Here is a 14,757-nt window from a genome sequence, read left to right as displayed (position 1 = left end):
AAAATACTGTTTGGAGGAGCTGATCTTTCCTCACTGGCTATATAAGGAGCTCAGTCTCATAACTTACGCAGTTAGACTGAGAAACTGATCTGAGTATCCTTATGAATCCCTTTATCCTTCTTTTCTCATATGTTCTCTGCACATACAGTCATATTTCTTGATCGATAACGTCTGTTAAGATAAAGCTTCATTTCAGAAATGTCTTTCCCATGTGCTGGCATGAAAATTAAAGCATACGCATTGGCATCATGCTGTAGCCCTATGAAGTTCCATTTGTTCCTCAGCAGCCTATAATTAGCTCAAATCTACTAGTGAAGGCAACAGGAGCATAATAGCTTTTCACTTTGCATCATTCAAGAATCTGAACTGACATGGCAGAAGCTGGGATTCAAGTTTTAGATTTAAAATTTAATCTGTCTAAGATGAGTTCCTATATACCATTCATTTCAGAGCATTCAAAGTGGCCTTCTGAGGGGCTGCTTCTGATGCTGATTGTTTTTCATTTTGTCCTTTATTCTCTTTTCTCTTTTTTTTGAGTAAACTCAACGAAGGTCTACATAAACTTTGTTGCAGAGCACATCATGCGATCCTCATTACGTGTAAGGACTGAATAGATATAAGGCTCTGTCCTAGTCCTTCTGAAGTAGTGAGCCAATGTGTTACAGTTCCATTGTGTTCTTCAAGAGTGAACCCTCTTTTGAGGAAATAAGAGAGAAATTAGCTACTGTAGTTAAATAACTTATTCTGTTTATATTTACAGATGAGCCTCTTCAACCCTCTTCATCAAGCAATGAGAGCATGCCCAGTTATTGCAAAAATGATGAAGGAGATATTTTTCTGACAGCTGAGTCCTGGAAGCCCAATGTCTGCACTAGCTGTATTTGCATGGATGGTGTGATTAGGTGCTACTCTGAGTCCTGCCCACCGGTATCCTGTGAGAGACCTGTTTTGAGAAAGGGACAATGTTGTCCTTACTGTATTGGTGAGCAAATAATAATAGTTGATAACTTGCTTTTCCCTTCTTGGGAATGAAAAAGAAGTTTTATTTCCAAATTGAAATATGTTTTCCCTGTTTGGGGGAGACACAGTTTGTGCCTTCAGTAGAGCTGGAGAGTGAAATCTGCATACGGAGCTTGGAGGATCATGATTTGTGATTTTGAGGTAGAAGTGAAGGAAGATATAAATCTAATTTTCCTACAAACTTGAGAGGACATCCTTAAAACTTTGTAACATACCAAGTTCGTTTGCCCTTGGAACCCTACTTAGATTCCTGACGAGAACATTTTGAGGGGAAAGTACTGTGTTACCCTGTTACTAATTTTTCATTATGGTTTGCATACAAAACAGGGCAGATTTAGAGTTTCTTTGACAAATGTCTTTCTGCAGGCTTTTCTTCCAGTGATTAACTTTGTGACCATAATGATCATTTTAATCCGGAATACTTTTTAACATTTAAAAAATACAGAATGTTTGCGGAGCTGGGCAATCAAACCAGTAGAGTCAGAGCATGAGCCTTAGAACTGTACTAGAGAATTCTTTAGGTAAAGGAAGGAATGCTCCACGGGGAGTAGTGCCTGTGACTAGTGAACTGAAAAATAAGACCTCTAGAACTTTGTGCTTACACCTTGCCTATCAGGTTTGCAAATATATACATGCAACATGTAGATATGGCTTTAATTCATTTATTTTAAATCCCATATAGTTGCACAATATTGCAAATACTTAAATATGTGAGATGTAAAAACTTAATGAGTTGTTTTTAGTGGCAACTTCTCAGCAATACTAAATACAGAATCCAGATTTTAACTAGTGCTCAGATATGACGACTTTCAATGATGATACATTTTATTAATCTAAGCTGTAATGCCTTGAACGTATGTTTTGTGGTCTAAATAACTGAAATTCACAAGAACGTACTTTTTAAATGGTGTCTATGAACTATATTCTCTTGCCTGTAACAGATGTAAGGTCATACACTTAATTTTCCTGGTTCTTACTCTTTTACTCTTCATTTCTGTGAAGCACATTTTTGTACAGATTCTTCCTTACTATTTTCATGTAATAGTTGATAAAATATTTAGTAAGCAAACTCTCTGGAAACATGCCATCTTCATTTATTGGAATTTCAAAACTATGCAAGGTTTTAGCACTATATTTTCCTTCTTTCTTGATCCAGATCTGGTTAATGCCTAACAAGTTAGTATAGATTCAACTTCAGAATTTTGTAGGCCTTGGAGACTTAGTTATTGTCCAACTCCTCAAACTCATTCTGTATTTTCAATGTTCTTATTTCTCATGCAAAGAAAGATTAATTTGAAACAATAACCTTCTACTTTAGAGAGGATAAAGGGTTATCTAGTTGATGAGAGACAAGATTAATCTTCTGCAGAAAACGAAGCAATGACTGTTTGTTTGTTTACCAGACGAGATTGATTTACTGGTGTAGCTAGAGGAAATTTGAGACAAGGCGGGTAGTGCTAGACTCCATTTTTGTATATGGGTTTCTTACTGCAAGTCTCCCTTGTTTCCAGTGTCCTTGGGTTGTGGCCTAGTGTTGTGGTCTAGTGTTGTGGCCTTCATCTTCATCCTGTGCTTATACTTGCACCAAAATGGGCAGACAAACAGGGGAAACACACAGAATAATACTTCCTTAGGACCTAAAAGTTTTTTCTCAAGGTTCAAAGTGTAACACTGCTATTGTGATTTTACCCTTGTTCATTCTTCTAAAAAACATTTACTGTATTAAGTTGTGATGTGTTCTTTACAAACTCGCAAAAGCTTGAGCAAGTTAAAGGAGTTTTTCAGCCAGACTAGCTGCTGAGTTGCAGAAGCTGTCCTGAGCTGGGTAAAGTAGCACTTGGGAGCAAATCAGTGCTGAATACACAGGGAGTGCTCAGCTTTAGGTCTGCAGAGGTCATGAGTGGTAGAGGGCTGCTCGGGCTGTGTGCCTTACCCTCTCCACAGCCACACCTACTTTCTGACCAACACAGGACTTCACTGCCTCTACATGCCAACATCCACGTCATCTATGGAAGAGCCTAATGTGCCTTCTACAGCCTGCAGCCACCTTTTTCTCCCAATCTTCCTTTGCTGTCCACCCTCTGTTCACTTACAAAATCTTCTTCTTGGAGAGGTTGAGGCCCATACTTACAGCCATGGAAGCCATGGGATACCCATACCAAGGACCTGTGGAACATTTGCACATTTCAGACAATTCCATTAGTGTTTTCACAACAGTGCTTCTTGCTGGTCTCCTTTTGCATTTATATTTGCTCTGTCCAGATCTGTTGCACTGGTCTGCTCACTGGTAACCTTGTTATTCCAGATGATGTCAGTCTATTATTTTGTCACTAATTAAAAAGCTGCACTGATGGTCAAATTATTTAATGAGGCTTTTTATTTATATTTGGGAGGTAATTCTAACTGACATATTTACATATGTAATCTGTGTGAATGTTAAACCAGTATTTTCTCTGACAGCTTAAGTTGTTACTTTGTGATTTCATTCTGTTATCTCATGCATATGCTTAATCTGCAAATTCATGTCATCAGCAGGTTTAATCATCATAATTTCTGCCTCTAAGAGAAAAAGGTAGTGAGAAACTAAGATAAAAATAAGGTGCTGCTTGGCTTTTGGAGGTTCTGCTGTGTAGTTTTATTTTGATTGTCTATAAAGTGCTATATCAGCAAAATGCATCCTAGGCTAAGCAATTCATGACTGTTCTCTCACTGAAATAGAAGGTATACTGCAGGCCACCTAATAGGCTTGCATAGGATGCAACATAAAAAAGCAGTGTATTGAATGCTTAGGCAGGAAGTGTAATGCTTTTTTCAAGTGTTTTCCCAAGACTGACTTGCTCCATCAAGTCCAGGTCCCTATTACATACTGTGTCAAAATCTATCAGAGTAGTTGTTAGTTTTACAGCTCTCAATCTTTGGGAAAGGTGTTCTGGATCCTCACTTCTTTCTGAGGGTTAATTTCACACCAATTTCCTATTTCTATAATACTAACTATGAAAAAATGTACTGAGTTTGGTTACTGCCCTTTTCTTGAGGTTTTCCGCTGATGCAGTTACAGGGAATGATCAGATCCTCCTTGGATCTTTGTTATCATAATAAATAGTCTCAGCACTTCTAGTTATGTCGCTTTAGAGTTCCTTCACCCTTCTTGGCATCCAGCCTAATCTTTTCTTCATGATTTTCACAGCACTTTTGATATAATCATTTAATGTCGCAATCACCAGTCCTCTAGCCTCTTGCATAAGGAGAATGAGAAGCAGCGCAGGCTAATTATGTACTTCATAAAGAAGCAGAAATGACACTTTTGAACAAAGATTTTCGGAGTATGTGGAGATGGTCTTTTAATTACAGCTGGGATTTCTTTGTAGCTATTGTTTTGATTTTGGGGAGGAAATCAGATTTATGTGTAATTGGCCACATGATCACATCACTCTGTTTTCCTTCAACAGAAGATACAGTTCCTAAGAAGGTGGTCTGCCACTTCAATGGAAAAACATACGCAGATGAGGAACGCTGGGACATTGACAGCTGCACACACTGCTACTGCCTGCAGGGTCAGACTCTCTGCTCCACCGTCAGCTGCCCACCCCTCCCCTGTGCTGAACCCATCAACGTGGAGGGAAGCTGCTGTCCCATGTGTCCAGGTGATGTGATGTCACAACCCAGATTATTTTAAGGCTGGTTTTCCAGCACTGATAGTAAGGGGTTTTTAATTGTTTTTAAACATCAGTCCATGTTTGAACAGTATCAAGAAGACAACAGACATTTAGACTTCAAGAAAATGAATGCTCTTAACAGATAAGGCATATTGTGCAAATACATAGTTTGAATTTTACTTATTCTGATAATTCAGAAATTTGGAATTCAAAAATTAGTTGCTGGTCCCTGCTTTGTCTTTTCACAAGGTTATGGAAATAATTAGTGAAGTAGGAAAATTAATATTCTTACATTTCCGTAGGTTCTGTGAGAGATTTTCTGTTTTTTCCGAGTCTGTTACTTTTCAACTATTGCATTGCTTTATTTATCATTTTAACTTGGTTTAAAAGTAATATGAAATTTTCTTAGTATGGTCACAAGGGACATAATTGCAACTGGTTTTTAATGCTAGTCCTGACATACTTCTGCAGGAGTTTGCTCATCTTAGTCAGCTGGTAACTACTTCTGACAGGACAACTGGGGAGATTCAGCAGTATCCCATCTTGCAATTCTCCTAGTTTGAGGATTACAAAAAAAAGGAAGGCAGAGAAACCAGCAGTGACAGTTTACATATCACCTGGGAAGATGTAGCATTCTCTTGGTATTTTTGTTGTTTGGTGTCACAGAGAAGCAAGGCTGTAGTGAAGTCTGTATTCTGAAATAGTACTTCCAAGAGCAATTTTTTCCACACAACTGTATCATCCCATTCATAGTAGGATAGTGATAATGGCAGCAGGCAGGTATCCTGTATAGAGTATGAAACAGGTTTTGAAACAAAAGCCCAGACTAGTAATGGTGAAAATTCTGAAACAAATTGAAGTATTCATAGGACAGAGCACTGCAGATGGCGAAGCATATTTTCTGAACTAAGAGCAGCACTGGGAAATCAAGCAGCCTGTAATTTTTGAAACACATTTCTTTCATTTCACAGAGATGTATGTACCTGAACCTACTAACATCCCCATTGAGAAGACAAATCATCGAGGAGACGTTGAACTAGAAGTACCAAACTGGCCAACACCAAGTGAAAATGACATCATCCACATTCACAGAGGTAAGATCAGATATAAACTGGGCTAACTTAAGTGTGTGTTTACTCCCTGTGTTTTAATGCATCTACTTATTCTATTCAGGTGGCATCTGTGTAATGAAAAGGTGGATAACTGGTAATATTCTTCAGTGCAAAACTCTTATATGCATTTTCTTTGCGTAAAGATGAGTCAGTTATTTATGCAATTTGGTCTCATTATCATTCCATCTTGAGCTTGGAAGAAACATCTGTGTTGGTATGATAGAGTTCTGTACAATTCAGAATGCGATAAATGATGAATTAGTGATTCTGCAATGTCTTTTCTGACACAAAAACTAGAAAGTAGGCTGTTTTCAGGCCACTGGAGTAGATAGACCTTCATTTGATCCATTTGACATTTTTACGTTGATAAACAGAAACAGGAAAACATGTATCAAAACATATATCACAGACAAATATGAGACCAAAAAAAAAACAAACCCAAAAACAAAACACTTCATAGGTACAGTGACACAGTGTAAATCCATCTAAGATGTAAATCCATCTTTTGTTTAAAATTGTGCTGAAATCTTTATTCCAGGGTAGGGGAAACACTCTATGCCACAGTCTTTGTTAACCTTTTCTAATTGAAGGACTACCTAAACTTGTATTTATATTTTTTTTAATTCAAGGATGATCTTGTAACATAGTATTGTTTGGTGGTTAGGAGAAAGGATACATGAAATGTAACTGCTTTACAGAATTGTAAGCTTACACTTTTTTAATTACACCATTTTCATTTCTCACAGGCATTAGGCTTGCAACTACCCTGGCTGAGGATTATAAACCACACTGCAATTTGTGTGGGAGTGTTGTATATGTCATTGAAAATTACCATGCTTTGCAATTGCATGCAGAACTTGCTACAGTCTAGTACACTGCCAGTGGTCTGTTTTCACAGGATGAGTGGTGCAAGTATTGTAATATGTTCTCAACAAATGAGAGAGCATACACATCATAATTGTCTTACCAGTTTTGGTTTTATTTTTTTAAGGGCTTTCATCCTAAGACTTCCAGGTTTTCCTTGGTATAGAAACACAGGCTTTTTTTTTTTTTTTTTTTTTACAAGTGGGAGTTTGGTATACAAACTCAACTAGGCTAAGAGGTTATTGTAGATTTGCTTGTTACTGTGCTTTATATTCCATCCCATTTCCTCTCTTTTTGATGACCTTTTCCTGGCTAATATAGTCACTATATAAGACACTAACATGACATTTTAGGAGAGAAAGTCCAAATTCATGTGGGTGACAACATCTGCGACTGAGACTTTCATAATTACATTTTTCTTGATGATGGTCAAGGCCTGTTTATAATGACGAACAAATGCTCACGTTTGCCTTGCAGACATGAGTCATCTCCAGGGAGAGTACAGAAGTGGCAGTGGACCACACCCAAGTGAAGATGCGTCGATCAGCTCTGTGGCCTTGGTGACAATTCCAATCACGATAGCGCTGTTACTGATCATCGTCCTTCTGCTTGTCAACCAGAAAAAGCAGTGGATTCCAGTGTCCTGCTACAAAGCCCCGACAAAGGTGCCGTGTTTATGTCTGTTTCCAGGCCTTCACTTCTTTTGCAAAACGAGATTAACTGGAATATTGTGTAGGATGCAGTTGAGTTCACATCATGTGAACACTCTTTAAATTATTTTCTCCTTATATCTTAAACCATTTTATACCAGTCAATCTGTTGGTATTTATTTAGTCTCCTCAATTATTTTTTTCACTATCAAACAAAAACATTTCCTGCTCCATGTAGTAATGAGTTGTCAATAGATAGAAATGAAGCTCAGCAAAAAAATGTAGGAAAAAAAATCCGACTTTGTATATGTGTAGGTAGATACATGCCATTTTCCTATCTGAAGTCAAACTCTTAAGAGAATGTTTTTGCTTTCTTAACTTTCATCCACTTTAAAAGTCTTGTCCAACCTCAGGTACTGCATGTACTAGTGGTGTTTATCATGTTTTCTAATAACTGATTCTGGGATTAATATTTTAAGAGATATCTTGGGAAATATCTACCAATTAGGTATTCTGAGACTACCAAGAAAAAAGGAAGAAGCAGGTAGCTTGGAAATGAACAGTGAAAAGAGCATTGTTTTGATTTGAGTAATAGTTCCATCGGCAGACTAAGCCCTTGCTCCATATTCAAATGCCATTCATATCAGTTCCCCAGTTTAGCCCATGTACACTTCCTAATTCAAATCGAACAGACTTTGTCTATACTTGGAGCACAATTTGAGAGCATCTTTACTTCAGTTCCACCTAGAAGTAATTTTAAAAACGAACTGTCTATATTCTTTCTGTCAATGCTGCAGAGCTTTTTTTTTGGAAAAAAAAAGTCATTTCCAAAAAGCTTACAAATGCAGTCAGAGCATAAAGTTGAATTCAGTTGTAATTAAATAGGAAGCATGAGGAATCAATGTTGTTCCACTTCCAGTCTTTCAAGAAGAGTAAGCAATACTAGTTTCTGAATTTCTTAAGGAATGCATTTAAAAGTTAATTTTTAATTCAATCCTTATTAGTGGATTTAATGGATTCACTGCTAAACTCTCAGGCTGCTCTCCGTCAAAGTGCTGTGTGACAATCACAGCTTTCTAACTGTAGAACTATAATCAATAATTCTACATACTTTTTTACTAATGGAACATAATTTTTCTCAAACCCTTCTATTGCTGAAACATCTTTTTTTTTCAGTTTCACCAAAAGGCATCATCCATATGCTAAAAACGTTCACTTTAAGCCCTGTACAGGTTCAATGCAAGACCATGGATATACTGAAACTCAGATTTCTTGTGAGGGTCTTTGTCTTAAATGTGTCTTTATTTTAAGGTTTCTTCAACCAAGTGTCACTTGTTAGTTTCTCCTATTCCTTGCTGGGTGACTACTGGTTCCTAGTACTAAAATTTGGCAAGCCTGTTTTGGCTTATGTTCTTTTGGTTCAAAATAGTTCAGCTATTTAATAAAGAACATATCAACAACTGGGCTTAAATCATATCAATACCAAAAGAAAGATGATAGAAAATTACAGATGGACTGCTTATGTTTAGCCGTGATGCCATTACTGTCAGTGAACCTCAGGACTTCTTGGTGAATCCAGTCTACAGACTTTTGAAGAGCCAAATATAAAACATTTTAAAATAATGTTTTGTAATGAATATCTGGGTAAAAAAAACTTTTTATGATAAGGGTTACTGAATGTAAATTTTTAGCAATAAAAACCCTTCTGATTTAAGTCTTAGAAAAAGAAGCTACATCAGTGGAGACTGGAATTTTTAGATTCACAATCCACTTGTATGCTTATAGCGTGAGCATACATACACGTTGACACCATATATCCATCGAGTATGCTTACTGCTTGTCCTCCTTCATGCTTAGCCCGTAAACATTTCAGGTAGTGTGTACCCAGCATTGTTTCATTTTCCTCTCAGCTGCAGAATCTTTCAGTTGACAGATTCTCAGACGGAGAGATAGCAGGACTGGAAAGCCAGTACACCAAGTTCAACTCTTTCTTTGAGCAGTATTTTATCTGCATTCACACTTGTAGATCATTACGTACTCAAACCTCACATTTGCCAAAATTAAATCCTCTGTTCTACACCTATAAGCAAGTAAGGACAACAGTACCAAGTGCCACATCAACACTGGCATTTCCATAATAACACACTGCTTTGCAAGGGTGTAAGGCCTAGGAAATACTAGATAAAAGGTGGATAATTTCCTAATTAAGGTAGTAATACATAAACCACCGGGGAAAGGAATATAGAAGGATGCTGTAGGACATCCCATGGCAGGATTAACTGTAACAGCTGAGATCCATCCCATTCTCTTAGAGGAATTGCAGGCAGGAACCAAAACATTCTTGAAAATGATCAGCAGTGAAGTCTTTGGAAGCAAGCTGCTGCACATCTAGGGCAGCAAGGTTAAGCCCATGTGTGGTGCTAGACTAACAGAGAACAGTTTGACCAGTCCACGTGGGATATGAGAATACCAGAGCTCAATTCAGAAGATGAAAAATGGTGATTCAGAAGAGTGTTGTTCTGTTATTGTTCCTGGCATAAGACTTCCACTCTTTCATTGCAAATTTGATTTTGTTTTGTGCTCATGGACTTGAATCACAAAGACTTTTTAAATATGTGTGGAATACAATTTTTTTTTAATTTACTTAATATTGCCCTTCTGTTTTAACAGCCTTCTTGCCTAAACAATCAGCTGGTATACGTGGACTGCAAGAAAGGTACCATGGTCCAGGTGGACAGTTCTCAGAGGATGCTAAGAATTGCAGACCCAGATTCAAGATACAGTGGATTTTACAGCATGCAGAAACAGAACAACCTACAGGCAGATAATTTCTATCAAACAGTTTGAAGAATTGCACCCTTGCCAAGGATTTAAGAAAGAGAGAAAGAGAGACTAAGTCTGCTATTAAAATAAAACTAGAATTGTGCACTTGCTTAGTGGATTGTATTGGATTTGTGACTACATGTACAGCTCTAAGATCTTACTGGGATGAGCTCTGACTCCTGCAATGTGCCAGAAAAAGCATTCCCACTTTTCCTTGAGATAACTGACCAAGTGTTTTCTTAGAACCAAAGTTTTAAAACTTGTTAAGATGTATTTGCTTGTAACATAGCTATAGAGGTTTTTTGGGAGGGGGAATCAGGGGCTAGGGGTAGGCAATGAGGTAAAAGGAAGCTTCAGAGAAGAAAAGCTGGTCATGCTTGGCTGGAGAAGAAAATGAGTAAAGAATACTGGCGAGCAGCAGGATAGTGGTTTTCCTTGTTGCTCTGAAATTGCATCTGTTGCAGCAAAGCCTAACCCCAGGTGAAAAAAATATGAAAAGGTCTGATTTTTTTTTTCCAGCTGTTGCTACAGTAATATACTCCTAGAACAGAATTTGTGACATCACAAGTGTGGTGTAGCTGCAAATATTTTTCTATATGATGAGAAGCTGCAGTAGTTAATGAAATAGCAAGGAAAAGGTTATAGCAGAAAATAAAGGGTGGGTTTATTAAGGATGTATAAAATTATACCTTGTGCTGCTTTTTGTTTTTATTTTTGTTTTCTTCAAACCTGATTGGCTAGATTAGCCAGACTTCAGCAGAGTTAGCAAATGACTGAGGCCTAAGTAATTCCTGATATGAGCACTGGATCTTTTAACAGCAGTATTGAAGGAAGGAAGGAAAAGTCAAGAACACCATGCAGTTCCAGGGGCTTTTGTTTGTTTGTTTTGTCTGTTGTGGTTTTGTTTTGTTATTTTATATCAATCTCTGGTTGTTCATACAGGAGAAGGAAAAATATTTTTGTTGGACAAAGCTCTTGCTTACAAGAGAGTAAAAAAAAGAGACTGTTTTAAGGTTGTTGTTTTTTTTCCTGTTGATGTTCTTATTTACTGGTATGCAGATTTAGAAACTACTTCCATGCTAGGAAGCTGCTTAATTTTAATTGTATATTACTCAAGCACCTTTTTTGAAGCTCAGAAAAAAAGGAGATCATGCTTCTTTAAACTTTAGCATTATAGGAATATTTATGTAAATATAATTATGCTAAAAACAACAAAAAGTATTTGTATGTTTGTGTATATATGTGTATATACAAATGCATGTAGGTATACAAATGTATATATACGTGCATGTGTATATACAGTATACATATATATACTGTATATATAAAATGCTATGTATACAGTATATATTTTTCTATTTTTTTTCTTGTTGAATGTATTTTTATCTGAGAGAGATTTTACCCAGAGCAGAAACAGATAAACAGGCATTCCATATCAATGCTTAATCGCTTGTGAGTTTAGGAAAGACAAGAAAAGAGCATCTCATTCTACCTACAGTTTGATTTGATTTGAAAGTGTTTGTGTGTGCGCGCGTGTGTGGGTGTGTGCACTCTTGTGTTTGCGTGTGTACAGTACGTGCACGATTATAGCAGTAAGCGTTGCTCTTGCTACTTGCTACATTTCAGGGTGTTTCTTATTTTTCTTTTCCTGCTTAGCCTTAAAAAGGCTTTTTAATGAATGCATTGGCTAGAGACACTGATGACAATATACATGCAGCACTAATCAGCTCCATAGAATAACACCATCGGCTCCTGGATTTTCTTTTTTGTTTTCTTTCCTTTTTTTTTTTTTTTTCAAACAATTGTTTGAAACAACTACTGGAATATTGTCCACATTAAGCTGGAAGTTTGTTGTAGCTTGCCTCATTTATAACTCTGACTGTATAATACAATGTTAACTTTCCAAACAGGTCTTGGCACTTTTATACTAATTACCCATTTGTGCATTGCCTTTTTTCTTTTACAAATGCTTGTCATAAGAGACACAGATACCCAGTATGCTTAATGTGAAAAGAAAATGTATTTTTTGTAAAGGAACTCTCAAGTATTGTTGTAAATACTTGGTCAGAGGTTGCTGAACTTTAAAACTGAAAAAGAAAAAAAAACCTAATTTATTATTATAATGACCTAATTTATTAATCTGAAGATTAACAATTTTTTTGTTTTAGAATATCAAAAAGGTGTTCTAGCTGTTCGCATCAAAGAAAAAAAATAAGGTGTATCATTAAGGGTCAACATTTTTTCTGCTTATATAACTTCAGTTTCCAACCACCAATAAGAAAAAATGTAGTCTCCCCAGTGTTTTGTACTCAGTCTGATATTGAAACAGAGATGTTTCTGTCCAGTAACTGCAAAGATTTTGTCAAGACAAAACATCCATTCCTTGCATAAGAGTAAGCAGTCTTTATCCAGAAATTGTAAATGCTTGCTTTTGTTTTACAATCAAGGCCATATTCTGAAAATATTAGCAGGATATAGGACATGGTGTAAAATGTTTTTTATTATTATTATTTTATTATTATTATTTTAAAGATATGATTTATCCTATGTGCTGTATCCATTACACTCTTTTACTTTGGTTCCTGTTGTGCTCTTGTAAGAGAAATGCAGATATAATTTTCTGAAAAATAGATGCATATGTGGCACTCGGAGTGCACTGCGGTTCAGCAGATTGCTTGTTTACTTTTTTAACTGTAAGGCGGTTTCTTGTAATTTGGCTCTTGGCAGCACAATAAAAAAATTTTAAACCTATTGATGTGTATTTTCTTAAATGTTCAGATTTATTCCTTCTGTAAACTGGTCCTTGAGACATTAGTTTATCACTTGCTACTATGGTGAGGGTTTTTTTCCCTGGGAGTAAGAATTCATATACTGTCCTGCTGACTGCAGATCAGAACAGTTCAGAACATACTGTGGGTAAAGAACAGTTTGCAGTTACCGAAAGTTCTGGGTAACTAAACAATTTTTACATTAAAGGGATTTCTGGAATTCCAAATAGCTTCAGCATTCAGTAAAGGTCAATCTCTCCAACGCAGAGTGAGGCCTTTGCTTGGCCAGTGAGCCCATGTGGTCTAGTTGTACCTGTTAGCCTATAATGTCTTTTTATTCTATGAATTTGTAAATTAATGAACTTGATGTAAAGTGCTGGTATGTAACTTCCTGAGGCAAGGAGGTTTTCAGCTTAACTGCTTGCTCTGTGGAATAAAAAACTGCCTCCTTTTCTTTTTGTGAACCTACCCTCTTGATGGTTTCATTTCATTTCCCTGATCTTCTGCATTCAAAGCTCCAGTGGATCAGTAACTATATGCCAGCCATTAATGTTGAGACTTTATCTTTCCATTTTTTCTGTGCTGAAAAGCCCAAGAGATGGTTCTTTGGGAAATGTTCCACACCTTCTGGCCAACCTTGCCATTCTCTGTACTTCCCATTCTATTACATCCTTTTGAGATAAAGGGTGAAGGGACTGAAAGTGTCCACCTTGTTCAAATGTGGTACACCCTGGATCTAGCACAGTATTTATTTTTCAGATTGCTACTGACCACTGTTTTTGCACAGCTAGCTGCAAAATTCAAAATGCCCAAGTAGTAATAGTTACTGCAAAGACCATAATCGACTTTGACTAGGATGAATTAGTATATTTGTGCGACCCTTTACATTTCCAGTTATTTCCTCTCCCTTCCAATTACCTGTTCCAGCATTTTTGCTCCTTCCCAGGACTATGGCTGTAGAAGACTATGTCTCCAATAAGAGCATCTTTAAATTCTGCCCACAAACATTTTGCTTTTTCATCAGAATGGAACAAAAGTCATCGTGCTAATGCATAAAACAATGTTTGTATCCACATTTGAACACTCGAAGTAGTCCTGTCCCTCTTTGCCCCATGCCCAGTGTCAGAAAGGATCGTATTGAAACGCCTATGTATGCTAGGGTTTGCCAGCTTGAAAAAGCTGTCACTGAGTAGGGTAGGACAGAAGTCTTTAAATTACGTCAGTGGCAGGCAGATTTCACAGGGGATGAATTTTCTACTTGCTGTGTCTTTCCAAACACCAAGTTAGGAAGCGGGAAAAGAAAGCAGAGAGAATTCCCACTATGTACTTTGACATACTGAAAGTTTACAGCAGCTCAAAAAAGTACTATATTTAAAAAGCTCATCATAAGCTATTGCACATAAGGGCATGAAATAAAGCTAGCAAAGGACGGGCACGGGAGTGACTATGCTAGTAAGGACCAAGTGTCTCCAAAGCAGTTTTGTATGTGCTGGGTGGCTGAATGGAGGAAAAAATGACAGTCAAAAAGCCACTCATCCCTAGTTACCAGGTTACAGTGACATTATTATACACACTCCCCCTTTCCGCTCCCTGGTGAGCTGCCCCTACTTGCTGCCTCCCAGGCAGCTGCCTCAGGCCCTGTGGCTGCCACTTTCCGTGTGCAGGAAGAAACTCAGTGGCCGAAAGTGACGCTCGCTGCCCCCCAAGTCCTGCTCTCTCCTTGCCCCGGCAAGGGGGCTCAGGGCCGGGCCGCCTCCCTGCCTCCCCGTCCCCCGGCCCGGGGTAGGGCCGCGGCGGGCTCGCCTCAGCCCCGACGGCCGCCTCCGGCTGCCCGCCCCTGCCTCGCGCCAGGCACCGCCCGCTG

General features: G+C 37.8%; 1 protein-coding gene across 1 annotated transcript in view; it reads left to right on the top strand.

Moving 5' to 3' along the window:
- Positions 1-12,876, top strand: part of CRIM1 (cysteine rich transmembrane BMP regulator 1 (chordin-like)) — a 181,823-nt gene extending 168,947 nt beyond the window's left edge. Inside the window, exons 13-17 of the mRNA XM_014950989.1 lie at positions 761-982; positions 4,470-4,664; positions 5,648-5,770; positions 7,130-7,317; positions 9,973-12,876. Of these exons, the coding sequence (XP_014806475.1) occupies positions 761-982; positions 4,470-4,664; positions 5,648-5,770; positions 7,130-7,317; positions 9,973-10,149 (905 nt within the window). The 3' untranslated portion in view covers positions 10,150-12,876. The remainder of the gene's footprint in view (positions 1-760; positions 983-4,469; positions 4,665-5,647; positions 5,771-7,129; positions 7,318-9,972) is intronic.
- Positions 12,877-14,757: the final 1,881 nt, after the last annotated feature.

This window comes from Calidris pugnax, unplaced genomic scaffold (genome assembly GCF_001431845.1).
Source record: "Calidris pugnax isolate Ruff unplaced genomic scaffold, ASM143184v1 scaffold24, whole genome shotgun sequence".
Lineage (NCBI taxonomy): Eukaryota > Metazoa > Chordata > Aves > Charadriiformes > Scolopacidae > Calidris > Calidris pugnax.
This window is presented reverse-complemented; position numbering and strand designations above follow the sequence as displayed.